The 26,050-nt window shown below is 36.7% G+C and overlaps 1 protein-coding gene across 5 annotated transcripts in view; it reads left to right on the top strand.

The window, feature by feature from the left end:
* The window catches only part of STXBP4 (syntaxin binding protein 4), a 235,071-nt gene that overhangs the window by 45,460 nt on the left and 163,561 nt on the right, over nt 1-26,050 (top strand). For all 5 annotated transcript variants that reach the window (XM_025281286.3, XM_044939655.2, XM_044939654.2 and 2 more), the window contains 4 exons: nt 8,451-8,557; nt 8,736-8,952; nt 10,917-10,995; nt 16,404-16,498. In XM_025281286.3, coding sequence (XP_025137071.3) covers nt 8,451-8,557; nt 8,736-8,952; nt 10,917-10,995; nt 16,404-16,498 — 498 coding nt within the window. The remainder of the gene's footprint in view (nt 1-8,450; nt 8,558-8,735; nt 8,953-10,916; nt 10,996-16,403; nt 16,499-26,050) is intronic.

Here is a 26,050-nt window from a genome sequence, read left to right as displayed (position 1 = left end):
TTCATGGGCTTTGAATGCCAGACTTTTACAGAAATAGCTTTGTTTTAGTTTGCAGGTTCTGACTTTTAAACCGGTTCAGAAATTCACATGATCAGCTAAGATCTTATTCTTGGAAGCAAAAAAAAAAAAAAAACAAACTGCTGCAAGTACTTTTTAGAAAGAAAAAAATTAATAAACACCAGAAGCCACAGTCAGAGACTTTCTTCCTCTCTTCTCTGACTCTTGTCTTCCTGGAAAATACTACTTCAGTACATTGGTGTACCTTAATATTAATATAAGGTATGTTAAATTGCCTTTTTGAGAGCTTTTTTCTCTGTATGGCCAATACCGTGTGGCCAGAGAAGAGACTGTGGGAGAAGGTAGGTCACCTCAACCCTGTTGCTGACTTCTGTCTTCTGAAGGCCTTTTCTCCATAATGCTGATAGCCAGCTGTGGTTTCTATAAAATACACAGAGAGAGGAACCGTTTCTGGCGTTTTAGAATTTAGTTCTTTGTTCCTTGTGGATGAGATTGTGCACTCCCTGCATCCCCTTCCTTCACCTTCTCTCATTGTTTATGAACATCTTAGCTAGTAATCTGTGGAGCTCAAATTCGAATTCAGATCTATCTGGTTTCCACGCCTTGTTCTCTTTTCTCCTCACCAGTCCACTGCCTCTGAAGGCTCCTGCCCAAATAACAGACAGAGTGGAGTTACCATCTGGCTTTTAGTCATCATCATGGAATTTTCCCTTTTCAAGGAAGTTTAATAAAAGCCAGGAACTGTTAATACTAAGAGTATAGATTAAAACAAAATAACCATATATATACTGTCCACCACCCCAATTCTAAAAGAACTCTTTTCCCCTTGTCAGAGTCCTTTAAATGCTTTGCTTCAGTGAAGCAGAGCTTCCTTCATTGTTCCCTTTCTTTCTCTAAGTTATTGCCAGGCTTTGGGATATAAATTAATAGTAGTGTAGTCACTAAATTTCATTTATAATCTACCTTTTTAAGCTGATTCTAAGGAAGAATTTTTTGAAGATTCCAAATGGGATAGAGTTGGACTTAACAGACATTTATTTATTTTTAAGCTAGATTTTTAAAAATCACTATTTTACCCTACTTCCAATGCAAATTTTGGAATATAGAACCAAAATAAAATTCATCTGGTTAGAAACATTGTTGAGCTTAAATGTCATGAAGTGAAAGTCACTCAGTCGTGTCCAACTCTTTGCAATCCCAAGGACTGTGCAGTCCTTGGAATTCTCCAGGCCAGAATACTGGAGTGGGTAGCTGTTCCCTTCAGGGGATCTTCCCGACCCAGGAATTGAACTGGGGTTTCCCTCATTGCAGGCGGATTCTTTACCAACTGAGCCACCAGGGAAGCCCTAAATGTCATAAGCGTTTGCTTTATTTTAATGATGGAAATTTTCTCTTCTTTTTAGTAATGTAATATTTTACACATACAAAAAATATTGGAGCAAATATCTAACTTATAAAGCATAATAGTGAAATGAACACCTATGAATCCACTTAGACTTCACTGTTTGACTTAAGTAGAAAATATTACTATTAAGTCTTCCTATGTGTTTTCTTCCCACTCCATTACATTTTCCACCCTCCTTTTCAGCATTAAGTGCTCTCCAGAATTTTGTTTATTCTTTGGTAACTTTTACTAGCCTTATCTTTTTGCCTGTGGCAAAAACGTTGTTTTGTTTCTTTGTTTGTTACCATATCACTTTAACCTCGAGGAAGACATCCTCAGACTAATATTTAGCATATTAAATCACAAGTTCTTGTATGTAAGTTTCTAAGTATAGTCTGAATATAGTTGACTTAAATGCATATGCTACTAAAGTCTGTCATCAGACTTGGTTTTATAAAATATTACAAAATCAGCTCCTTCATTTTACTGAACATGTAGGATCCATATGGTAGATACTTTCTCCATGCTGCTTAGCCTCTTCCAGCATTACTATTGTGTTTTAGTTCCCATACATTGAGCAAATGGAAGGAGGGGAAAAAAAAGTCACTTGTGAATATAGCAATTGTGTGTTCTCAAACTTTGCTAGTTGTATTTAATCACGTGCTTATAAAATCCAAATTAGTTTTCAAATAGTATATATTTTAAATCAAATTGACTTCTTGGTTTTATATTTATATTTCAGAATGGTCATAGGGTCATTCACTGAGATTACCATATCTTTTATTACACAGTATTAGAAAGAACATGTTTGTATTTATTTGCCTTCCTGTATACTCGGTGTTCAGTGTAAGAGATAATAATAAATACATTTTAAAAAAATATTGTTACTCAACAGTAGTGAAGTGAAGTCGCTCAGTCATGTCCGACTCTTTGCGACCCCATGGACTGTAGCCTACAACGCTCCTCTGTCCATGGATTTTCCAGGCAAGAGTACTGGAGTGGGTTGCCGTTTCCTTCTCCAACTCATCAGTAAAGTAACCATGAATCACCATTGTTATGTATAATGCAGTTCAAATCAAAGATTAGTTATCCAAGGATATAGCTTAGACGATGAGACTTTTTCAAAGCTATTTCCTTGAACTTGTGGAATTTACTTAAATACCCTCAAGGGTAAAAATGCTTTTTAACTTTATAAACTTTTCCCTAGTTGTAGAAATAATGCTTTCTGTATTTGTACTAATGACTGAGAAGCATCTTAGGAACTGAAAATGAAGAGAGTTCATTTCTCATTTTCCAGTTTGAATTAAAAGACAAATGAAAATGAAGGAAACTTACCTAATGTATACAGTAAATCTTGTAACATTTATGCTTTGTCTTAAACAGTTAGGCTAGGAAACTACCTGTCAAAGCAGGAGATGCAGGAGACGCAGGTTCGGTCCCTGGGTCAGGAAGATCCCCTGGAGGAGGAAATGGCAACCCACTCCAGTATTCTTGAACAGAGGAGCCTGGTGGGCTACAATCCATGGGGTTTCAGGAGTCGGACACGACTGAGCACACACACATATAGTCATTGGCAGAGATAGGTCCTGGAAAAGACAATGCCAGGCAGCCAGTTAGGATTGGTTGTTATTAGTAGGATGTCAATAGAACTCCTTGTATAACCAACTGGTCCTATATCAGTCACAGGAGGGACAGCAGATCCAAAAACGATGATGTTTGACCATGAACAGAAATGTGGGTAGAATCAATATAGTTAAGATCATTGGCTGAATTTTTAAAAATTCTAACTGTGAAGTAACTCTTGATGTTTGATGGGTTGAAAGATACAGGAATGCTCAGAAAGTAAACTGAATGAGTCTTATATTCTGAAATATCCTAGAATTATTTAGCCTACTTTATCACAGACAGACCTGTGTTTGTCTCATACAACTGACCTTTTAAAACAGGTTTCTTTTCCTAGTATACCAGGCTGTGTCTTCATATCTTCAGGAAACCTTAACATGAAAGTTTATTCTAGGAATACACAAACATTTCCATTTCGTTCATGTATATTAGCAAAGTGAAAGTCACTCAGTTGTGTCTGACTCTTGTGACCCCTTGGAATATACAGTCAATGGAATTCTCCAGACCAGACTATTGGAGTGGGTAGACTTTCCCTTCTCTAGAGAATCTTTCCAACCCAGGAATTGAACCCAGCTCTCCCGCATTGCAGGGAGATTCTTTACCAGCTGAGCCACAAGGGAAGCCCAAGATTACTGAAATGGGTAGCCTTTCACTTCTCCAGGGGATCTTCCTGACCCAGAAATCGAACTGGGGTCTCCCGCATTACAGGTGGATTCTTTATGGACTGAGCTATCAGGAAAATGTGTATATTACCAAACCAGACTTCAATGAAAACTTTTTACTGTTGGGACTGTCTAAAATTTTCTTTTTGCTCTTTTCTTTAAGTCATTCTTTACTAATACTGTGCTTTGCTTTAATTGTGTCAAATTAATACACAGAAATCCCTTGCATTCCTATGCACTAACAATGAGAAAACAGAAAGAGAAATTAAGGAAACAATCCCATTCACCATTAAGAAGAAAAGAATAAAATACTTAGGAATAAATTTACCTAAAGAAACAAAAGACCTATTTATAGAAAACTGTAAAACACTGATGAAAGAAATCAAAGTTGACACAAATAGATGGAGAAATATACCATGTTCATGGATTGGAAAAATCAATATAGTGAAAATGAGTATACTTCCCAAAGCAATCTACAGATTCAATGCAATCCCCATCAAGCTACCAATGGTATTTTTCACAGAACTAGAACAAATAATTTCACAATTTGTATGGAAATACATAAAATCTCGAATAGCCAAAGCAATCTTGAGAAAGAAGAATGAAACTGGAGGAATCAACCTGCCTGACTTCAGACTATACTACAAAGCTACAGTCATCAAGACAGTATGGTACTGGCACAAGACAGAAATATAGATCAATGGAACAACATAGAAAGCCCAGAGATAAATCCACGCACCTATGGACACTTTATCTTGAACAAAGAAAGCAAAAATATACAACAGAGAAAAGACAATCTCTTTAACAAGTGGTGTTGGGAAAACTGGTCAGTTCAGTTCAGTTCAGTTCAGTCCCTCAGTCATGTCCGACTCTTTGCGACCCCATGAACCACAGCACACCAGGCCTCCCTGTCTATCACCAATTCCCGGAGTTCATTCAAACTCACGTCCATCAAGTCAGTGATGCCATCCAGCCAGCCATCCTCTGTCGTCCCCTTCCCCTCCTGCTCCCAATCCCTCCCAGCATCAGAGTATTTTCCAATGAGTCAACTCTTCGCATGAGGTGGCCAAAGTACTGGAGTTTCAGCTTTAGCATCATTCCTTCCAAAGAACACCCGGGACTGATCTCCTTCAGAATGGACTGGTTGGATCTCCTTGCAGTCCAAGACTCTCAAGAGTCTTCTCCAACACCACAGTTCAAAAGCATCAATCCTTAAGCGCTCAGCCTTCTTCACAGTCCAACTCTCGCATCCATACATGACTACTGGAAAAACCATGGCCTTGACTAGATGGACCTTTGTTGGCAAAGTAATGTCTTGCTTTTCAATATGCTATCTAGGGAAAACTGGGCATCCACCTGTAAAAGAATGAAACTAGAACACTTTCTAACACCATACACAAAAATAAACTCAAAATGGATTAAAGATGTAAATGTAGCACCAGAAACTATAAAACTCCTAGATGAAAACATAGTCCGAGCACTCTCTGACATAAATCACAGCAAGATCCTCTATGACCCACCTCCCAGAGTAATGAAAATAAAAGCAAAAATGAACAAATGGGACCTCAGTTCAGTTCAGTCTCTCAGTCGTGTCTGACTCTTTGCAACCCCATGAATTGCAGCATGCCAGGCCTCCCTGTCCATCACCAATTCCCGGAGTTCACCCAAATTCATGTCCGAGTCAGCGATGCCATCCAGCCATCTCATCCTCTGTCGTCCCCTTCTCCTCCTGCCCCCAATCCCTCCCAGCATCAGAGTCTTTTCCAATGAGTCAACTCTTCGCATGAGGTGGCCAAAGTACTGGAGTTTCAGCTTCAGCATCATTCCCTGCAAAGAAATCCCAGGGCTGATCTCCTTCAGAATGGACTGGTTGGATCTCCTTGCAGTCCAAGGGGCTCTCAAGAGTCTTCTCCAACACCACAGTTCAAAAGCATCAATTCTTCGGCACTCAGCCTTCTTCACAGTCCAACTCTTACATCCATACATGACTACTGGAAAAACCATAGCTTTGACTAGACAGACCTTTGTTGGCAAAGTATTGTCTCTGCTTTTGAATATGCTGTCTAGATTGGTCATAACTTTCCTTCCAAGGAGCAAGCATCTTTTAATTTCATGGCTGCAGTCACCATCTGCAGTGATTTTGGAGCCCCAATATATAAAGTCTGACACTGTTTCCACTGTTTCCCCATCTATTTGCTATGAAGTGATGGGACCAGATGCCATGATCTTCATTTTCTGAATGTTGAGCTTTAAGCCAACTTTTTAACTCTCCTCTTCACTTTCATCAAGAGGCTTTTGAGTTCCTCTTCACTTTGTGCCATAAGCGTGGTGTCATCTGCATATCTGAGGTTATTGATATTTTTGCTGGCAATCTTGATTCCAGCTTGTGCTTCTTCCAGCCCAGCGTTTCTCATGATGTACTCTGCATAGAAGTTACATAAGCAGGGTAACAATATACAGCCTGATGTACTCCTTTTCCTATTTGGAACCAGTCTGTTGTTCCATGTCCAGTTCTAACTGTTGCTTCCTGACCTGCATACAAATTTCTCAAGAGGCAGATCAGGTGGTCTGGTATTCCCATCTCTTTCAGAATTTTCCACAGTTTATTGTGATCCACACAGTCAAAGGCTTTGGCGTGGTCAATAAAGCAGAACTAGATGTTTTTCTGGAACTCTCTTCCTTTTTCCATGATCCATCAGATGTTGGCAATTTGATCTCTGGTTCCTCTGCCTTTTCTAAAACTGGCTTGAGCATCTGGAAGTTCACAGTTCACATATTGATGAATCCTGGCTTGGAGAATTTTGAGTATTACTTTACTAGCATGTGAGATGAGTGCAATTGTGTGGTAGTTTGAGCATTCTTTGGCATTGCCTTTCTTTGGGATTGGAATGAAAACTGACCTTTTCCAGTCCTGTGGCCACTGCTGAGTTTTCCAAATTTGCTGGCATATTGAGTGCAGCATTTTCACAGCATCATCTTTCAGGATTTGGAATAGCTCAACTGGAATTCCATCACCTCCACTATCTTTGTTCATAGTGATGCTTTCTAAGGCCCACTTGACTTGACATTCCAGGATGTCTGGCTCTAGGTCAGTGATCACACCATTGTGATTATTTTGGTCGTGAAGATGTTTTTTGTACAGTTCTTCTGTGTATTCTTGCCATCTCTTCTTAATATCTTCTACTTCTGTTAGGTCCATACCATTTCTGTCCTTTATCGAGCCCATCTTTGCATGAAATGTTCCCTTGGTATCTCTAATTTTCTTGAAGAGATCCCTAGTCTTTCCCATTCTGTTGTTTTCCTCTGTTTCTTTGCATTGATTACTGAGGAAAGCCTTCTTATCTCTCCTTGCTATTCTTTGGAACTCTGCATTCAGATGCTTATATCTTTCCTTTTCTCCTTTGCTTTTCCCTTCTCTTCTTTTCACAGCTCTTTGTAAGGCCTACCCAGACAGCCATTTTGTTTTTTTTTGCATTTCTTTTCCTTGGGGATGGTCTTGATCCCTGTCTCCTGTACAATGTCAGGAACCTCTGTCCATAGTTCATCAGGCATTCTGTCTATCAGATCTATTTATACTTAAAAGCTTTGCACAATGAAGGAAACTATAAGCAAGGTGAAAAGACAGCCTTCAGAATGGGAGAAAATAATAGCAAATGAAACAGCTGACAGTTAATCTCAAAAACATACAAGCAGCTCAATACCAGAAAAATAAGTGACCCAGTCAAAAAATGGGCCAAAGAACTAAACAGACATTTTCCAAAGAAGGCATACATATGGCTAAGAAACACATGAAAAGATGCTCAACATCACTCATCAAAGAAGTGTAAGTCACAAAGAGGTACCATTTCATGCTGGTCAGAATGGCTGCCATCAAAAAGTCTACAAACAATTAAATGGTGGAGAGGGTATGGAGAAAAGGGAACCGTCTTACTTACACTGTTGGTGGGAATGCAAACTAGTACAGCCAGTATGGAGAACAGTGTGGAGATTCCTTAAAAAGCTGAAAATAAAACTGCCAAACAACCCAGCAATCCCAATGCTGGGCATACACACCAAGGAAACCAGAATTGAAAGAGACACATGTACCCCAGTGTTCATCGCAGCACTGTTTACAATAGCTAGGACATGGAAGCAACCTAGATGTCCATCAGCAGATGAATGGATAAGAAAGATGTGGTACATATACACAATGGAATATTACTCATCTTTTAAAAAGAACACATTTGACTCAGTTCTAATGAGGTGGATGAAACTGAAGTCTGTTACGCAGAGTGATGTAAGTCAGAAAGAAAAACACCAATACAATATATTAATGCACATATATGGAATTTAGAAAGATGGTAATGACAACCCTATATGCGAGACAGCAAAAGACCACATGTATAAAAAACAGACTTTTGTATTCTGTGGGAGAAGGCAAGGGTGGGATGATTTGAGAGAATAGCATTGAAATATGTGTATTACTGTATGTGAAATAGATGACCAGTGCAAGCTTGATGCATGAAGCAGGACACTCAAAGCTGGTGCACTGGGACAACCCAGAGGGATGGGATGGGGAGGGAGGTGGGAAGAGGGTTCAGGACCAGGGGACACATGTACACCCATGGCTGATTCATGTCATTGTATGGCAAAAAACACCACAGTTTCGTAAAGTAATTAGCCTCCAATTAAAATAATTTAATTAAAAATTTTAAAATTGTGTCAATAATGTTTTTAAGAAACACCTTAATCAGTTTTTTTACAAATATTACTATTTTTATTAGGATGGACGTTTGAAACCAGGAGATCAACTTGTCTCAGTAAACAAGGAGTCCATGATTGGTGTATCATTTGAAGAAGCAAAAAGCATAATTACCAGAGCCAAGTTGAGGTAACTATTCTAGCCATAAGATAGAATGAATCATTTAGCATGTCTCCCTAAAAATAGAAATTTAAGTTGTCCTAGTACTTACTTTAGACCCAAAACAAGTCTTTTTTGCTAATATTTGAAATGTCATCTTAGAATTCAATTGTACTGTATCCATAAAGTGATTTCTTTTTAATGCTAGGTCAGAATCTTCTTGGGAGATAGCATTCATAAGACAGAAATCTGACAGCAGCCATTTAGAAAATCCATCTTGTTCATCCCTTTTACAAGCTACAGGAGAATATGGACCTCAAGCCTCAAAATTTAGCCTTATTTCTTCTCCTGAAACACTAATTCCAAAGACCTCATCCACTCCCAGATCTACAGATGCCATTTTACCTTCTTTTAGGAGGAATCAGGTAATCTTGTATTTCTCTGTTTGTTTATGTTGTCCATAAACCCCTGTGTGTCATTATGTTTAATGTATATATAATAGAACTATAATTTTGATAATATAGTTTTGTTAACCAATTGGTGTTTCCTTGAAAGATCTTTTTTGTTTAAGATTTTTATGTTTGTTTAAGATTTTTATGCTGTGCTATTAATAAGTTTTCAGGTCAATGTATTCTATGTCAGGAAAGTCATAATCAGGAATGGCATCACGAAGATATGCTTAGATATCACTCAAAACTGTGATATGAAATGTTATATTTATTTTCAGATAGTCTCTCATATTATTCCATTCATTTTTTTTTTTTTTCTATTTTCTGCTTGACTGAAAATGAACAATCTTCCTTTCTGTTCCTCAGCTCTTTTCTACACAGTGTAGGTAGATATTGTTCCCTCATATGCATATGCTGGAATATAATTCACCTTTGTTGTTGTTCAGTCGCTAAGTCATGTCTGACTCTTTGTGACCCCATGGACTGCAGCATATCAGGCTTCCCTGTCCTTCACTGTCTCTTGGAGTTTGCTCAAACTCATGTCCATTGAGTTGGCAATGCCATCCAACCCTCTCATCCTCTGTCACCCACTTCTCCTGCCTTCAGTCTTTCCCAGCATCAGGGTCTTTTCCAATGAATCACGCAAAAGGGAGAGTTTCTACATGAAAATCAATATAATTACAGTCATCCTTTGATATCTGTAGATATCCATGACAACCTCCTCCCACAGCCCCCACAGCAGATACCCAAATCCAAGGATGTTAAAGTTTCTTGTATACAATGGTGTTGTATTTGCATATAATCTATGCATACCCTCCCCATATACTTTATATCATCTCTAGATTACTCATAATAGCTAATACAGTATAAATGCTATGTAAATAGTTGCTGCTGCTGCTGCTAAGTCGCTTCAGTCGTGTCCAACTCTGTGCAACCCCATAGACGGCAGCCCACCAGGCTCCCCCGTCCCTGGGATTCTCCAGGCAAGAACACTGGAGTGGGTTGCCATTTCCTTTTCCAATGCATAAAAGTGAAAAGTGAAAGTGAAGTCGCTCAGTCGTGTCCAACTCTTAGCTGGTGCTGCAAATTCAAGTTTTGCTTTTTGGAACTTTCTGGAATTTTTAAAAAATAGTTTCAGTTTGCTTTTGATTAAATCTGCAGATGCAGAACTGACAGCTACAAAGGGATAACTGTAATTACTAATCGCTACAGTACAGTTAATAATGAAGTATAGAATAGAGCATATACTCTATAAAACAAACTTGAAACTCAAGTAGGCTTTTAATCAGTGGGATAAAATTCATCATAGGTATCTTCAGTTCTGGGTCCATGCTGCTGCTGCTGCTGCTAAGTCACTTCAGTCGTGTCCGACTCTATGTGACCCCATAGACGGCAGCCCACCAGGCTCCCTTGTCCCTGGGATTCTCCAGGCAAGAACATTGGAGTGGGTTGCCATTTCCTTCTCCAATGCATGAAAGTGAAAAGTGAAAGTGAAGTTGCTCAGTTGTATCCGACTCTTTGCAACCCCATGGACTGCAGGGTAATGAGTAGGTGACAACCTAGGTAGTCAGAGTGGAACTCTTACTCAGGTGCCTTTCTCTGCTTAGTACTAATGCTACTAAGTCCATGCTAATCAGATATAAAGTTTAAGATTTTCTCTTAGCTCTTATACTTTTTCATTTGGGGTTATAATACCTTTTCAGAGACATGGTACATAGCCTTATATTTTGTTGTCCTGGTTATGGTAGAGCTAAAAGCAGTTGTTATTTTAATTCTGAATTGCTTTGTTTGAAGGTGAATATACCAAAATTTTAAAGGTTTCGATTTTCGGGACTATTGCTTTAATCTCATTAATCATTCTTTTTATGTTAACATGAACTCCTAGTCTGGTCTTTGACCTACTTTAGAAAATGACATTTCATATTCCTCATTTTCTTTAGATAAAAACTGGATACAAGAAAACAGAACAGATTCCAATTACTTCTTCAGACAACAGCCCTACAGATATGTCTAATACAGGTAAATGCACATTTAATTCCTTTTTCCTGTTATTTTTTTCAATATCTCTCTCAATGAGGAGTGCATAATGTGACAATAGACTTTAAAGAAGAGTGCATTATTTCTTTTTTCTTCATTGAATAAAAGAGCAAAAATAATCTATCATGCAATGATCTCTGTTAGATTATGATTTTTATTGAAAATTTTCCTGAACAAAGGGTTGTAATTTTAAAAGATAAATTATCATAATAGTATCTATGAAGCTGTAATAATCAATGGACTGTTAAAACCACATAATGAAAACTCTTCTTTAAATCAAGATTAGGTTTCCTTGCCCTTTTAGTGAAATCCTGGTGAGGTATATTAAATGCAGCTTGCAGAGAAATTATAGAAGAGAGCATGGCTTAAGAAAAGAAATATGTTTTATTTTCCTTGTAAGAGATTATATAGATATAAATTGAAAAACACTTGAGTATTATGAAATCAGTATTACTCTTTCTTAATTTTCATGAAATGACTTATTGATGTTTTTAAACAATAAAGGATTAATTGTGTAAGTTACCCATAAAAAAAGGATTTTTATCAATCAATAAAGTGTTTCCAGGCTCAAGAACACAATCTTCCCCTTAAATTAAATTTTATAGAAACTGAAGTTTAGAATATAGCTCAGATAATATTCCAGGACATATTTTTTAGAGCAGAAGTGAAAGCTTCTGTCTTTCAATTCAATTTTACATCCTCTTTCTTTACCCCTGAAGCTAGTACATAGTTTCTGATTGGTCACAAAATACCCAGGTCGTGTTCATGGTAAAGAATCCACCTGCCAATGCAGGAGACACAAGAGATGAGGGTTTGATCCTCTATCAAGAAGATCCCCTGAACTAGGAAATGGCAACCTGCTCCAGTATTTTTGCCTGGAAAATTCCATGGACAGAGGAGCCAGGTGGTCCACAAAGAGTCAGACGTGACTGAGTGACTGAACAAGATACAGGAATCAATAGGGAAAAATTTCTTGGCAAAAGTCAGCATCATCTGTATCTTGAAAGAAGTGATAAACGTCAATGGATGGATGAAGATAAGAGATCATCCTAAGTGAATGAGGCACCATCATCAAAAGCAAAAAAGTAAGGATGAGCTACATGTCAGATGATCCTAGGAGGCAACTCCAATTAGAGCAAGGAGATCCTACAGTAATGAATAAAGGGGTAGATTTACATCAGTGACTATAAGAAATGATGCTTGATTTTGTTGTAGAAAAACAATCTACTGAAAAATTTATTTGAGTGAGTAAGCTCTATGTAAATATTAAAATGCAATTAGAATGGGAAATTTTTCTAGAGTTGAAATGGAATTGACTTTAGGACGAACCATTTTCTTCCACAGGAATGTAGTAAACAAGATATTTCTGAGGGGAAAAAACAAAGTCAACTCTAAATTCTGTAGGTAACTGACATACATTGTGACTTGTTTAAAGTAGTTATTTATAAATTCCCAAATTAGATCCTTAACTGTCACATCTAAACTCCTTCAGCCAGCTGGTATTTATTAATCTTAAAAATATATGAGTGTTAGTATAATCTCAACAAAAATAAACTTAATGAAGCAAATCTACCCCTATTCCCATCTCAAAAGCATTCTGAAGTGTAAAACTGGATGTAGTTAGTCGCTCAGTCATGTCTGACTCTTAGTCACCCCATGGACTGTAGCCCGCCAGGCTCCTTTGTCCATGGGGTTCTCTAGTCGAGAATACTGGGGTGTGTTGCCATGCCCTCCTCCAGGGGATCTTCCCAACCTAGGGATTGAACCCAGGTCTCCCATATTACAGGCAGATTCTTTACCATCTCATCCACCAGGGAAGCCCAAGAATACTGGAATGGGTAACCTATCCCTTCTCCAAGGTATCTTCCCAACCTAGGAATTGAATCGGCGTCTCCTGCATTGCAGGCAGATTCTTTACCAGCTGAGCTACCAGGGAAGCCAGTAAAACTGGTTAGAATTTTTTAAATCCACTTTATACTTGAGTATGCCTTTAGAAACTATTCTGCTATATAAATTTCATAATTCAGAATCCAGCTGTTTACTACTGCCATAAGCTGAATAATGGGTGAGTTTATGAGGAAGCTAAAACCACACTAAAGACATTCCTGAGGAAGTCAGTAAAGAATTATTACATGAAGAAAGACAACCATTACTTTAACTTTACCACAGCAGAAGCCTTAATTCTCCTACAGTAAGGCTTTTATAACTGAAAACAAGCTAGTGATGAGAAATACATCCATGGGAAGGTTCGTAGTATTTATCAAATGGCATTGATTTTTGCACTCATAAAACATTTATTTCCTTTCTTCTAAAAAGAAGAAAAGTAAGAGAAGATCCAAAAGAAATAAGCCATAGATTGAAAATTCTCAACCCCCCCACCACATGAGTAAATAAGGCACTCAAGGCTGAAACTGAGAACGCTGGAAGTTGAAGAAAACTGTCTTAGGTGCGTGCTTTCCGGATCAACCTACCGTGAATTACAGCATGCACAAATGCATGATTTATGCCTAGATCCTCCTAAAGTTTTGGTTCAAGGTAAAGATTTAGGAGATACTTGGCTAGAAGAAAGATTTTGGTAAGCCACTGAGGGTTAGTATAATTTTACATTAGTTTCCTGTTTAATCTTTGTATGTATGTATGACTCTTAACAGTACTTTATACTTTACATGGGCTTCCCAGGTGGCACTAGTAGTAAAGTACCCACCTGCAAATGCAGATAGACTAAGGGATATGGATTTGATTCCTAGGTTGGGAAGAACCCCTGGAGGAGGGCACGGCAACTCACTCCAGTATTCTTGCTTGGAAAATCCCCGTGGACAGAGGAGCCTGGTGGGTAACAGTCCATGGGGTCACAAAGAGTCAGACACGACTGAAGCAACTTGGCACACATGCACGCATAGTTTTCATAGTAGTTTTCTAGGGTTTTTAATTTTACCATTACAGTTCCTGTGAAGTGATCTCTTTTATTCCTCCTGCTTTACAGATGAGAAGACTGATGATGAAAGATATTGACACATTTAAACAAATGGTTTAAGAAGTCATAAGAGATTAGAATCCTACATGGTCACCTACTTGCCGTATGATCTTGTGCTAGTTTCTTTACCTTCTGGGGTCTTGGTCTCATCATCTTTAGTTGGAAATAATAATACCTGTGTCCCTGTGGTTATTGTTGATTAATGCCCTTATGTGTATAAAGTACTTAGTGTACTGCCTGCCTAAAAGTAAGCATGGTGGTTTAGTTGCTAAGTCTTGTCCAACTCTTGCGCTACTCTTCTCTTATATCCACTGTTGCACATAGGGAATGTTTATGCCTGGATGTAGGAAAGTTATGACCAACCTAGATAGCATATTGAAAAGCAGAGACATTACTTTGCCAACAAAGGTCCGTCTAGTCAAGGCTATGGTTTTTCCAGTGGTCATGTAAGGATGTGAGAGTTGGACTGTAAAGAAAGCTGAGCGCCGAAGAATTGATGCTTTTGAACTGTGGTGTTGGAGAAGACTCTTGAGAGTCCCTTGGACTGCAAGGAGATCCAAGCAGTCCATTCTAAAGGAGATCAGTCCTAGGTGTTCTTTGGAAGGAATGATGCTAAAGCTGAAACTCCAGTACTTTGGCCACCTCATGCGAAGAGTTGACTCATTGGAAAAGACTCTGATGCTGGGAGGGATTGGGGGCAGGAGGAGAAGGGGCCGACAGAGGATGAGATGGCTGGATGGCATCACTGACTTGATGGACGTGAGTCTGAGTGAACTCTGGTAATTGGTGATGGACAGGGAGGCCTGGTGTGCTGCAATTCATGGGATTGCAAAGAGTCGGACACGACTGAACTGAACTGACTGAACTGAGGAAAACATAAGTGAAAACACGTGCCTTGGTATGTGTCCCTGTCCTGCCCTGTCTTGTGTCTCCTCTACACCCCTTCCACGCACGCTTGAATTGAGTAATTCACACTCAGGGTTAGTCTCAGTCTGAGTTCATGATTAAGTTAGCTTGGGTCCACCTTGTGTTAGTGTGCATTCATGGCAGGTCAGGAACCAGGCTAAAAAGTCATTGTCAAGACTCACATGTCCACACCCTGAAAATGGAAAATAAGGTTTGACTTATCTCCTACTTGGGTTTCCATACCACTTCATGCTGACCTTTTATGCTACACTTCAAGTTTGGCAAAAAATTTGTCTTAAGAGGAAAAAGAATGTATTCATAATTTATTTTTAGCCCTTGACCAACAATTAGGTATCACAGTAAAAAGGCATCTTTGTTGCCTTTGTCAAATTTGTAAAAATTCTATTATACTAAAATCAGTCTTTCTCAACCTTTGAATTCCATTTAAAGTTAAAAGTCAGTAACCGTTTTTTTTTTGTTGTTTTTTTTTTATGATCTTGACACCTATAAGTTATATTCAAGATTTTACATAGAATGTTAAGGAAGTGTTAAAGGTTTAGAGGAAGACTATTTATTTTCATATGCACTTCTTATGTTCTTAGGAAAGAGAATGCAAATCATTTTGTACTTAGAGACAGATGCTCTGAGAAATTAAAAAAAAAATTAAAACACTGCATAAAAATGTGACATTTTAAAAAGTTTTTTCTCTTCCTCTTGTTTCTATGTAGAACTAGTAAAATACCATTTAAAAGTGTATTTAGAATGGTGACAATTTAGATACAAGGATTGACATGAATTGCAGAAATCTGAGAAAATGTGGCATATTAAGGCAAATAATTTTTCAAATTCTAGTCCCTTGGGACACCTGGTTTTTTACTCATAAAGCAAGAATAGTCAGGGTATACTGAGAAGGCATTAGAGAATGGGTGAGAGGTGCATGACACTCAAGTCTTGAGAATCATTTATGCTCCTAAAAATATAATCCTTCTATAAAATAAGAAATAGGATTTTCAGTTCAAGAAGTTTTCAGACTAATCATACTTTATGTGCAACCTTGAAACAGTTTGCATTTGTGAGTTTTCCATAGCACCTTCAGAACTCATATAGCAAACTACTTTTGCCAAAGAGAAATTATGACCTTTTTGAATTTCTAATATGATTTTACTAAGTTTGGAAGAAAAAAAATACTTTTCATTTTGCAATTAATAAGGCATGATGATGACGGGGTAAGTGGTGGGATGTATGTTTGTATTTTAAATTAATATTTCTGTGGGACTTAATGCATAATTGGCTACTCTTTTTAGACCATGTCTTTTAAGGCTTAAGTGAAGCTGGTTTATATGATACATTGTAGATTTAAAGAACAAAAAATAATGAAAACAAAAGTGAAAGCTGCCAACTGATTAGCCAGAATTCTTACTGAACAGCAGGAGCCAAGAACACCTCCTGTCAAATGAAAAGTTCTATTCCAATTAAATTTCCAATTAATGTGTACCCTGTTGTCTCTTAGATATTGCCCCTGCTTGGACTGATAGTTATGGGCCACAAGGAAAGAAGATTTCCCTAAATCCGTCTGTTCGCATTAAGGTGGAGAAACTGGAAATGGTAAATACTTGAAATTTTTTCATCTTTCTTCCGTGAAACTGTAGCAAGGAAGTATTGTCATTCTTTGTGAGGATAAAAGATTGGAGCCATTCGTTTCTTGAGTTATCTATTTGCAGTTAATTAGACTTCAAACCTGTAATGGCAATAAGTACAAGGAAGTAATACCCCATTACTCAATTTTTGAAAAAGTGAAGGGAAGCTAAATCCTAAACAACAAAATATAAACCTACTAGATAAAAAGAAAATGGTAGCAATGTACCCAAAAAATCATATGGAGGATAACTTTATATTGAGAATTTCTATTTATAGAAGAAACAAAATGATTAAAAAAGAAAAATTATAAGCAGAAAAAGATTTTAAAACTTTTCCTCTCAGGTTACCTGGGAGCTGACAGCAAAAATATATGAAGGTTTTTGGGTTGTTCATTTGTTTTTTAAACATGAAAATGGATATAGTGCTAAAGGTTCACAGCTTCTACTTTCCTGGCAGTTTTTGTGGATAATGATTTTTTACATTTAGGAAGAGTATAAAAATGCATAGCTAGAGTAATTATGCATTAGCATTCACACACATATTCAGACCTTTGCATGGTCCTCTAATAATACCTTTATCAACACCAGTTTGAATCTTACTCATTGTTCAAATTCTGACTCAGTTCCAATTCCTTTGTCCAGTTTCTTGCTAATGTTTATAGTTTAGGCCAAAATTGCCATTTTTGCACATCTGTAGCATTGAACATCACTTTACAGTACCCTGAAATCTTCTGTGTTTTATCAGCGAGTGAACGCTTGCAATCTCTTTGTACCACTACTTAAATCTGTACCACCACACCAATCTGATTTGTGCTTTATAAAATTTTCTCATTAATTAGATACTTGATATGTCTCCCTTGTGTCTTCAAAATCCTGAGTATCTTTTTCTGTGTTTTACTTTCTTTTTGTGGCTGAAATGTAAGTTCTGGATAATGGCAAGTTTTACAATCAGTAACATTAACATCACCAAAAAATAGAATGTTTGAGGTTTAAAACCATATCTATTAATATCTAAAAATAAATAACTACTGTTTTTTAATGATATTGCTGTTTTATACATTTTGGAATATCCGAGGTTTAATACTAATCATTCCTCTGGATAAGGAGAAAATTATTCAGCTAATGACTTTACCTGGCAGTGTTTAGTCCTTGAATTAAGTTAGTTAAATTTTTCTAGCACATACTTTAAAAAAATGATTAATTTTCTTAGAGATACGAAAATCATCTAAATTTGTATTGATTCCAAGTTGCTTGCATATTGAATCGGTATTCCACTTTTAGTCCTCCTTTTAGCCTAAGCAAATTGATTATTTTTGTAGCAAAATAAAATTAGTTTTATAGCCAAGGAAACCTACATTCTGTGTAATCTACATTCTTCCCTGCTTTTATTCCAGATATTTTCAGTGACTGTATTTAGTAGAGCAGTCTTTGTTCTTAGAGTTTGAAACTAAATTTCATGCAATAAATATTTTTTTCTAAAATCTTTTTTATCTTCTATCCACCCATGTTTTCTAAGTTACTCTTACCTTTTTGAATAGTTGCATATTTATGTATTAATATCTGTATCAGTTTAATTTGAAATAGATCCTTCTATTTTAGTTGCTACTTTGTAGACAGATTGAACTTTATTGTCCATTACATTTTTAACATATTTCCTATTTATTGATAAATGTGTTCAAGTGTTTGTAGTAAAATTCTATCTTTTTACTCTGTTTCCTATAAGTATTTACATATAGTATCTACGAAATTGGTAATATAAAATATTTCACAAGGAAAAGGTGTTGACTGATTGTGTGGTTATTAAGTCATTAGCCAAAGCAGTACAATTTTTTTTTTTTCTGGGTTGCAATTTATTTTAAGAAACAATGTCCCAGTTATCTTATTTTCTTCCTTATCCATCACTTTTCTTAACAGAACAGGTTAACAAAAAATTGGGGTGGGGGGTACAATTTTTAAGAAAGGCAGAGAAGTTAGAATTTGATGAGGAAATTACCTGTGAAATGTATTTTCTGGGGCATTGTTTTCATGAACTCCTACATGTTTTAGTAGTCTAGGGAGACAGTTTTATATCAGGATATACTGGAAAGTAATTTCTAACACTGAACTAATACTATGTGTCTTGTTTGATCCCATTGTTAAACTTATAAGTAGGTATGGTTAAACATAGAAATAAGGATATACTTTTTAGTTGGCTTGAAGGTGAAAAATTATTGCACCTCCTTGTTATCTATATTTTTGTACCTGAGAAAGATGCTTTGGGTTACAGATGCCATTTCACTGATATTTACTTTACTCTTGCCATTTCTATAACATTTGAAGAAATCTGTAGTGAGCCATGGTACCCAGTGTCTGAATATGGTTAATGAGGTGGTCTTTGTATTAGGTTGGGAAGTACGTGACTAATATATTAAGGAGTGACAGTTTTAAAATTCATCATTCTTTGGATATCAGAAAAAGTTAAGGACATTTATGTGTCTGACAAATTTGCGTTTTTATTTACAGTTTTTTTTTTTTAATTTTATTTTATTTTTAAACTTTACATAACTGTATTAGCTTTGCCAAATATCAAAATGAATCCGCCACAGGTATTTACAGTTTAAAGATGACATTAGTTATTCAAGAAATTATTGGAACTTATTTTTAATCAAAGATACATTACCTGCAATTCATTTTTCTAATTGAAGTGTAGTTTATTTACAGTATTATATTAGCTTCAAGTATCTCACATAGTAATTCAAAATTTTTGCAGATTATACTCCATTATAGGTTATTATAAAATGACTGTAATTCCTTGTGCTATACAGTAGATCTTTGCTGTTCATCTCTTTTATATATAGCAGCTTATATCTATTAATCCCATACCTGAGATTTGTCCCTAATTCCCCCCTTTCCTCTCCTCTTTGATAATCATAAATTTGTTTTTTATACCTTTGAGTCTGTTTTGCATATATGTTTGTATTGTATTTTAGATTCCAAATGTGATATCATATAATTCTTGTCTTTGTCTGACTTATTTCACTAAGCATATTCTCTAGGTCCATCCATGTTGCTGCAAATGGCAGAATTTCATTTTTTATGGCTGAGTAGTATTCCATGATATATACACTCACACAAACACAAGCACATACCCATCTTCTTAATCCAGTCACCTGTTGAGAGGCACTTGGGTTGCTTAGATGACATAGCTGTTATAAATAGTGCTGTTCTGAACATTAGGGTGAATGTATCTTTTTGAATTAGTGTTTTCATTTTTTTCCCAATAAATACCCAGGAGTAGAGTTGCTGAATCATATATGGTGGTAGTTCTAATTTCAGTTTTTTGAGGAAGCTATTTACTGTTTTCCAAAGTTTCAGCACCTGTTTACACTGCTTTTAACAGTTGTAAAAGGGTTCCCTTTTGTCCATATCCTTGCAACATTCATTATTTGTAGGCCTTTTCAATGGTAAGTCATTCTGACAAGAGTGAACTGATTATCTCTTTATTGTTTTGATTTGCATTTTTCTTGTAATTAGTATTGTTGAGTGCCCTTCCATGTGCCTATTAGCTATCTGTATGTCTTCTTTGGAGAAATGGTTATTCAGGTTCTGTGTTCTGTCCATTTTTTGATTGAGTTGTCTTTTTTTTTTCGATATTGAGTTTATGAATTTTTTATATGTTTAGGATATTAATCCCTTGTCTGTTGCATCATTTCAAATATTTTTTTCCCATTCCATAGGTTGTCTTTTCATTTTGTTTATGGTTTCCTTTGTTGGACAAAAGCTTTTAAATTTAATTAGGTTGCATTTGTTTATTTTTGCTTTTATTTCTTTTGCCTTAGGAGTCTGATTAAAAAAAATATTCCTATAATTTATGTCAAAGAGTATTCAGCCTATGTTCTCTTCTAGGAGTTTTATGGTTTCTGTTCTTACATTAGGTCTTTAAACCATTTTGAGTTTATTTTTGTATATGGTGTGACAGAATGTTCTAATCTCATAATTTTACACGTGACTTCGGTTTTTCCAAAACCACTTGTTAAGAGATTATCTTTTCTCCATTGTATGTTCTTACTCCTTTGTTATAGATGATTTGGCCATTTGGGGTCTTTCCTGTTTCTATATGAATTTTATGATTGTTTCTTCTAGTACAGTGAAAATGTCCTGATATTTTCATAGAGATTGAATTAAATCTGTAGATCTCTTATTCTACTTTACATCAACTTCAATTTCTTTCATTGTTGTTTTATTAGTTTTCAGAGTATACTTTCACCATAAGATTATTCCTAGTTATTTTATTCTTTCTGATATGGATTTTAAAAGGATTCTCTTTCTGATATTTCATTATTAGTTTATAGACCACAACATAATTCTGTATATTAATCTTGTTTCCTACTACCTTGTTAAAATCATTTATTAGTTCTAAAGGTTTTCTGTAGAGACTGTAGGGTTTTCTTTCTATAAAACAGATGACTCTCAGATGTCATCTGCAAATAGTGACAATTTTATGTTTTCACTTTCAACGTGGATACCTTTCATTTCTCTTTCTTGTCCTATTGCTGTGGTTAGAACTTCTAATATTTAAGAAGAAGTGGTTACAGTGGGCATTCTTGTCATGTTCCTGAATTTAGCATGAAGTAATTTAGCTTTTCATCAGTTAGTATTATCTTGGGTTTGTGTTTGTTGCAAATGGCCTTTGCTATGTTCAGATGTGTTCTTTCTATATCCACTTTGATGCAAGTTTTAATCATGAATGGATGTTGTATTTTGTCATGTGCTTTTTTGCGTCTTTTGAGGTGATCGTGTGATTTTTATCTTTCCTTTGATTAATGTGGTATATCCTATTGATTGATTTGCATACACTGAATCATCTTTGTGCCCCTGGAATGAATCCAACTTAATCACGGTGCATAATCTTTTTTATGTATTATTGGATTTGGTTTGCTAATATTTTTTGAGGATTTTGCATCTGTATTCATCGATGATATTGACACATAATTTTTTTGAGGCATCTTTGTCTGATTTTGATATCACAGTAATGGTGGCCTTGTAAAATGAATTTGGGAGTGCTCCCTCCTCTTCAAATGTTTTGAAATAGCTCGAGAAGGATAGGTATAAGTTCTTTATATGTTTGGTAGAATTCCCTGGTGAAGCTGTTTGGTTGGTCCTGGATGTTTGTTTGCAGATTCTATTATTTTTATTACAGATTCTATTTTATTTCTAGTGATTGTTCAGATTGTCTGTTGTCTTCTTGACTCAGTCTTAGCAGGTTATATGTTTCTAGAAATTTGTCTGTTTCTTCTAGGGTGTCCAGTTTATTGGCATATAACTGTTTATAGTATTCTCATGATTTTTTGTATTTCTGTGGTGTCAGTTATTATTTCACCTGTTTCATTTCTTAATTTGTTTATTTGGGTCCTCTTTTTTCTTCTTGGTAAGCCAGGATACACATTTGTCAATTTTATGTATCCTTTAATTGTCTTTTTTTAATCTCTATTTTATTTCCTCTGTGGAAATAATAATTTCCTTCCTTCTGCTGGCTTTGGCTTTGGCTTTGTTTCTTCTTTTGCTAATTCTTGTGGGTGGTAAGTTAGGTTGTTTATTTCTTGAGAAAGACCTGTATCACTGTGAACTTCCCTCTTAGAACTGTTTTTTGTTTTTTGTTTTCCTTTTAAAGATCTCGAAGATTTTATAAAGTTATATTTTCATTTTTATTTGTTTTGAGGTATTTTCTAATTTCTCTTTGATTTCATCATTGACCCATTTTAATAGCATGTTGTTTAGTCTCCATGTGTTTTTTCTTTTTGTATTTTTCTTTCTGTGGTTGATTCCTAGTTTAAGACCATTGTGGTCAGAAAAGATGCTTGATGTAATTTTTTAGATTTATTCAGATTCATTTTGTGTTGAGTATGTGATCTGTCATAGAGAACATTTCATGCATACTTGCAAAGAATGCATATGCTTCCTTTGGGGGGAATGAAGTGTCCTGTAGGTATCAATTAAATCCAACTCTAGGACCTTATTGATTAGGTACTAATCAATAGAACCTATTGATTAGGTCCTAATGACAATTAGGACAATAAAGACAATTAAGACCTAATCAATAGGTCCTATTGATTATTGGACCTATTATTGATTTTCTGTTTGGACAGTTTGTCCATTAATGTCAGCAGGATGTTAAAGTTCACTGTTATTGTCCTATTGTTATTTTCTTCATTTGTCTCTGTTAATATTTGCTTTATATATTTAGGTCCTCCCGTTATTAGGTGCATACGTTAATGAGTGTAATATCTTCTTATATTGATCCCTTTATTATTACACAGGGCTTCCCTGGTGGCTCAGAGGTCAAAGCATCTGCTTGCAATGCGGGAGACCTGGGTTCGATCCCTGGGTCAGGAAGATCCCCTGGAGAAGGAAATGGCAACCCACTCCAGTATTCTTGCCTGGAGAATCCCATGGACGGAGGAGCCTGGTGGGCTACAGTACACGGGGTCACAAAAGAGTCGGACACGACTGAGGGAGTGACTTAACAATGTTCTTCTTTGTCTTTTGTAATAACTTTTCTTTTAAAGTCTGTTTTGTCTGATACACATACTGTTACCACTTTCTTGTCATTTTCATTTTGCATGGAATAGCTATTTTCTATCCCCTCACTTTCAGTCTGTATGTGTCTTTAACCCTGAAGTGATTCTTTTCTAGACAGTGTATTGAAGGATTTTGTATTTTTATCCAATCAGCCATCCTATGTCTTTTGATTGGAGTGTTTATTCTATTGACATTTACAGTAATTATTGATAGGCTCTAGGAGTTGGTGATGGACAGGGAAGCCTAGAGTGGTGCAGTCCATGCGGTTGCAAAGAGTCAGACACAACTGAGCAACTGAACTGAACTGAAATTACTTACTGCCATCTTATCACTTATTTTTTTGTTGTTTTTGTAGCTCTTCTCTATTTCTTCTTTTTTTGCTTTTCCCATTGTGGTTTGTAAGTTTTTGCTCTGAGGTTACCATGGGATTCATGTATGTTGAGCCAAAGTTATATCTACTTCATTTAAACTGAAAGACATTTAAATTCAAATATGTTCTAGAAGACCTACATTTTTTTCTCTCCTCCCCCATATTTGGTTTTGATCTCAGATTTTACATGTTAATGTTTATCCCTTAACTATCTACAATAGAGTTGCTTTTATAGTTTTTTATCTTTTAATCCACATATTGGTTTATTTGAGTAAACTGTGATCCCTACTATATATCTGTCTTTTCTAATGGGCTTTATCCTTTCCTATAGATGCTTATTTCCTTAGAGGCATCTTAGAAAAGATCCTTCATCATTTTTTTTTAAGGGTAGATCTGGTATTACTGAATTCATTCAGTTTTTGCTTGTCTGAGAAATCATCTCTCCTTTTTTTCTACATGACAATATGGCTGGGTAGAGTCTCCACATTTTGAATATACATGCTACTCCCTTCTTACCGGCAAAGTTTCTACAAAAAAATCAACTGTTAGCCTTATGGATATTCCCTTGTATACGACTCTTTGTTTTTTTCTTGCTGCTTTTAGAACTGTCTCTTTAACTTTTACCATTTTAATGATGGCATATCTTACCATAGGTATGTTTGGTTCATCTTTTTAATGAACCTCTGTGCTGCCTGTGCCCAGATAATGTTTCCTTCCTTCAGTCTGGGAAATCTTACAGCCTCAACTTAATCACATATACTTTTGATACCCTTTTTTCCTCTCGCTTCTCTTCTCACATTATAGGAAACCCTATAATGTGAATATTGGCATACTTAGTGTTATCCCAAAGATGTCATATATTACTTGTTAAAATTTGCCTTTCTAACTGCTATTTTGATTGGATGATTTCCATTATTTTATCTTCCAGATCACAAATGCATTTTTCTGTGTCATTTAGTTTGCATCCATTTCTTCTAGAGTTTTTTTTTTTTTTAATTTCAGATATTTAATTAATTATCTGTTTTCAACTGTATGTTTTTTTATTTTCTAGTTCCTTGTTCAAATGATCTGTGTTTAGGTAAATTATTTTCCCTAATTCAGTTAGCAATGTTTTAAAGTCTTTATCTGGAAAATTATTTCTGTTTCATTATTTACTTTCTGCAGGGATTTTCTCTTACTCTTTCATTTGAGAGTAGTTCCTCTGTCTTTTCATTTTAATTTTCTCTGTCTTTGTGAATTTAGATGAAAGATGTACCTGTTGTGGTCTTGAGGGAGTATTCTTATGTGAGAGCATCCCCATGCAGACTGCATGTGCCCAGTGTCTTTAGTGGGAGGGCTGGATTTGATACGGGTGCCTGTCACATCTTTCCTCAGGGTGTGCTGGCTCCTGTCACTTTGGTAGGGGGTGTGGCTGGTGATGGAAGAGCTAGAGCCTGCACAGGGTATGAGAAGGGACTTCTCTGCTCACTGAATTTCACCACCCTGTCAGGGGCAGGATTTGCTCCCAAGTTGCCAAAGCAGAATCCCTGAAAGTCAGGCTAGAACTGGCTCTATTTCCCTTAGTATGTATTTTTACTTCTCCTTGCACTGGGGCCTTTGCCCCAAAGAAGGGGAGTCCTGCAGCAAGTGGGGCTGTATATTTACAGAGGTCTAAGTCTACCTCTGCAGACAACAGCACCCCTGCTCAGATGCAACCCATGTTCGCCCCTTTCCCTGGTTGTGGTCCCCATAGATCTAGTGCTGTCCTGTGGCTTAGAGTGAGCCGAGCTGGGGTGTTTGCTCAGCGTAGGCCAGTATACTTAGCGAGGCGGCTGCAGGAAGTCTGCCCTCATGCTACTGTCCTAAATGTGGGCTGTTTTGGGGGCACTTCTTGAGCAAGCCACCACTGCCTACCTGAGCTACACCCTGCACCCCCAGGTCACCTCTGCATCCCTAAGCCAAGTCTTTTCCCAGGTCTTGGGTGCCCTAGGTCCAGTACATGCTGTGACGTAGAGTGAGTGGGACTGGGTGTTCTCTCTGCTTGGACTGAGGAGCACAGCAAGGCGGCAGCTGCTAGGGCAGACCTCTCTCCACCCTGTGCTAGTGCCTGCCCACTCCTCTTGAGTGGACTCTAGGCTCCTCCACCCTTTCTGTCTATTCTCGCAGTTCTCCCAGTACCCATGGGGGCTTGTGTCCCCCCAGACTGGGACTGGGACACCCAGTCTGTGGTTCAGCCCAGGTTCACTTCCAGGATGAATGTCCGTCCATGTGATCTCTCTTTTCCTCTAAGTTCCCAACCACAGGCATAGGTCCCAACCCTATCACTTCTCTTCCTGTCCTGCACAGTTAGCCATTATCTTTCTTTCAGTATCAGTTGTTTGAAGGTCCTTACACCAGTTTCCAGTTATTTTTCCTTGAGAATTGTTCCATATGTCAATGTATTTTTTATGTGCTTGTGGAAAGAGGTGAGCTCCATGTCCTCCTACTCTGCCATCTTCATCTCCCATCAAATTACTTCCAGTGTAAATTTATGAGCTTACCTCCCTCACTGACATGCTGTGTTCTTCCAGAGTAAATTTTACTTTCAACAAAGCTTTCATCTGTTACTGTTTA

The sequence above is a fragment of the Bubalus bubalis genome, chromosome 3 (genome assembly GCF_019923935.1).
Source record: "Bubalus bubalis isolate 160015118507 breed Murrah chromosome 3, NDDB_SH_1, whole genome shotgun sequence".
Classification (NCBI taxonomy): Eukaryota; Metazoa; Chordata; class Mammalia; order Artiodactyla; family Bovidae; genus Bubalus; species Bubalus bubalis.
This window is presented reverse-complemented; position numbering and strand designations above follow the sequence as displayed.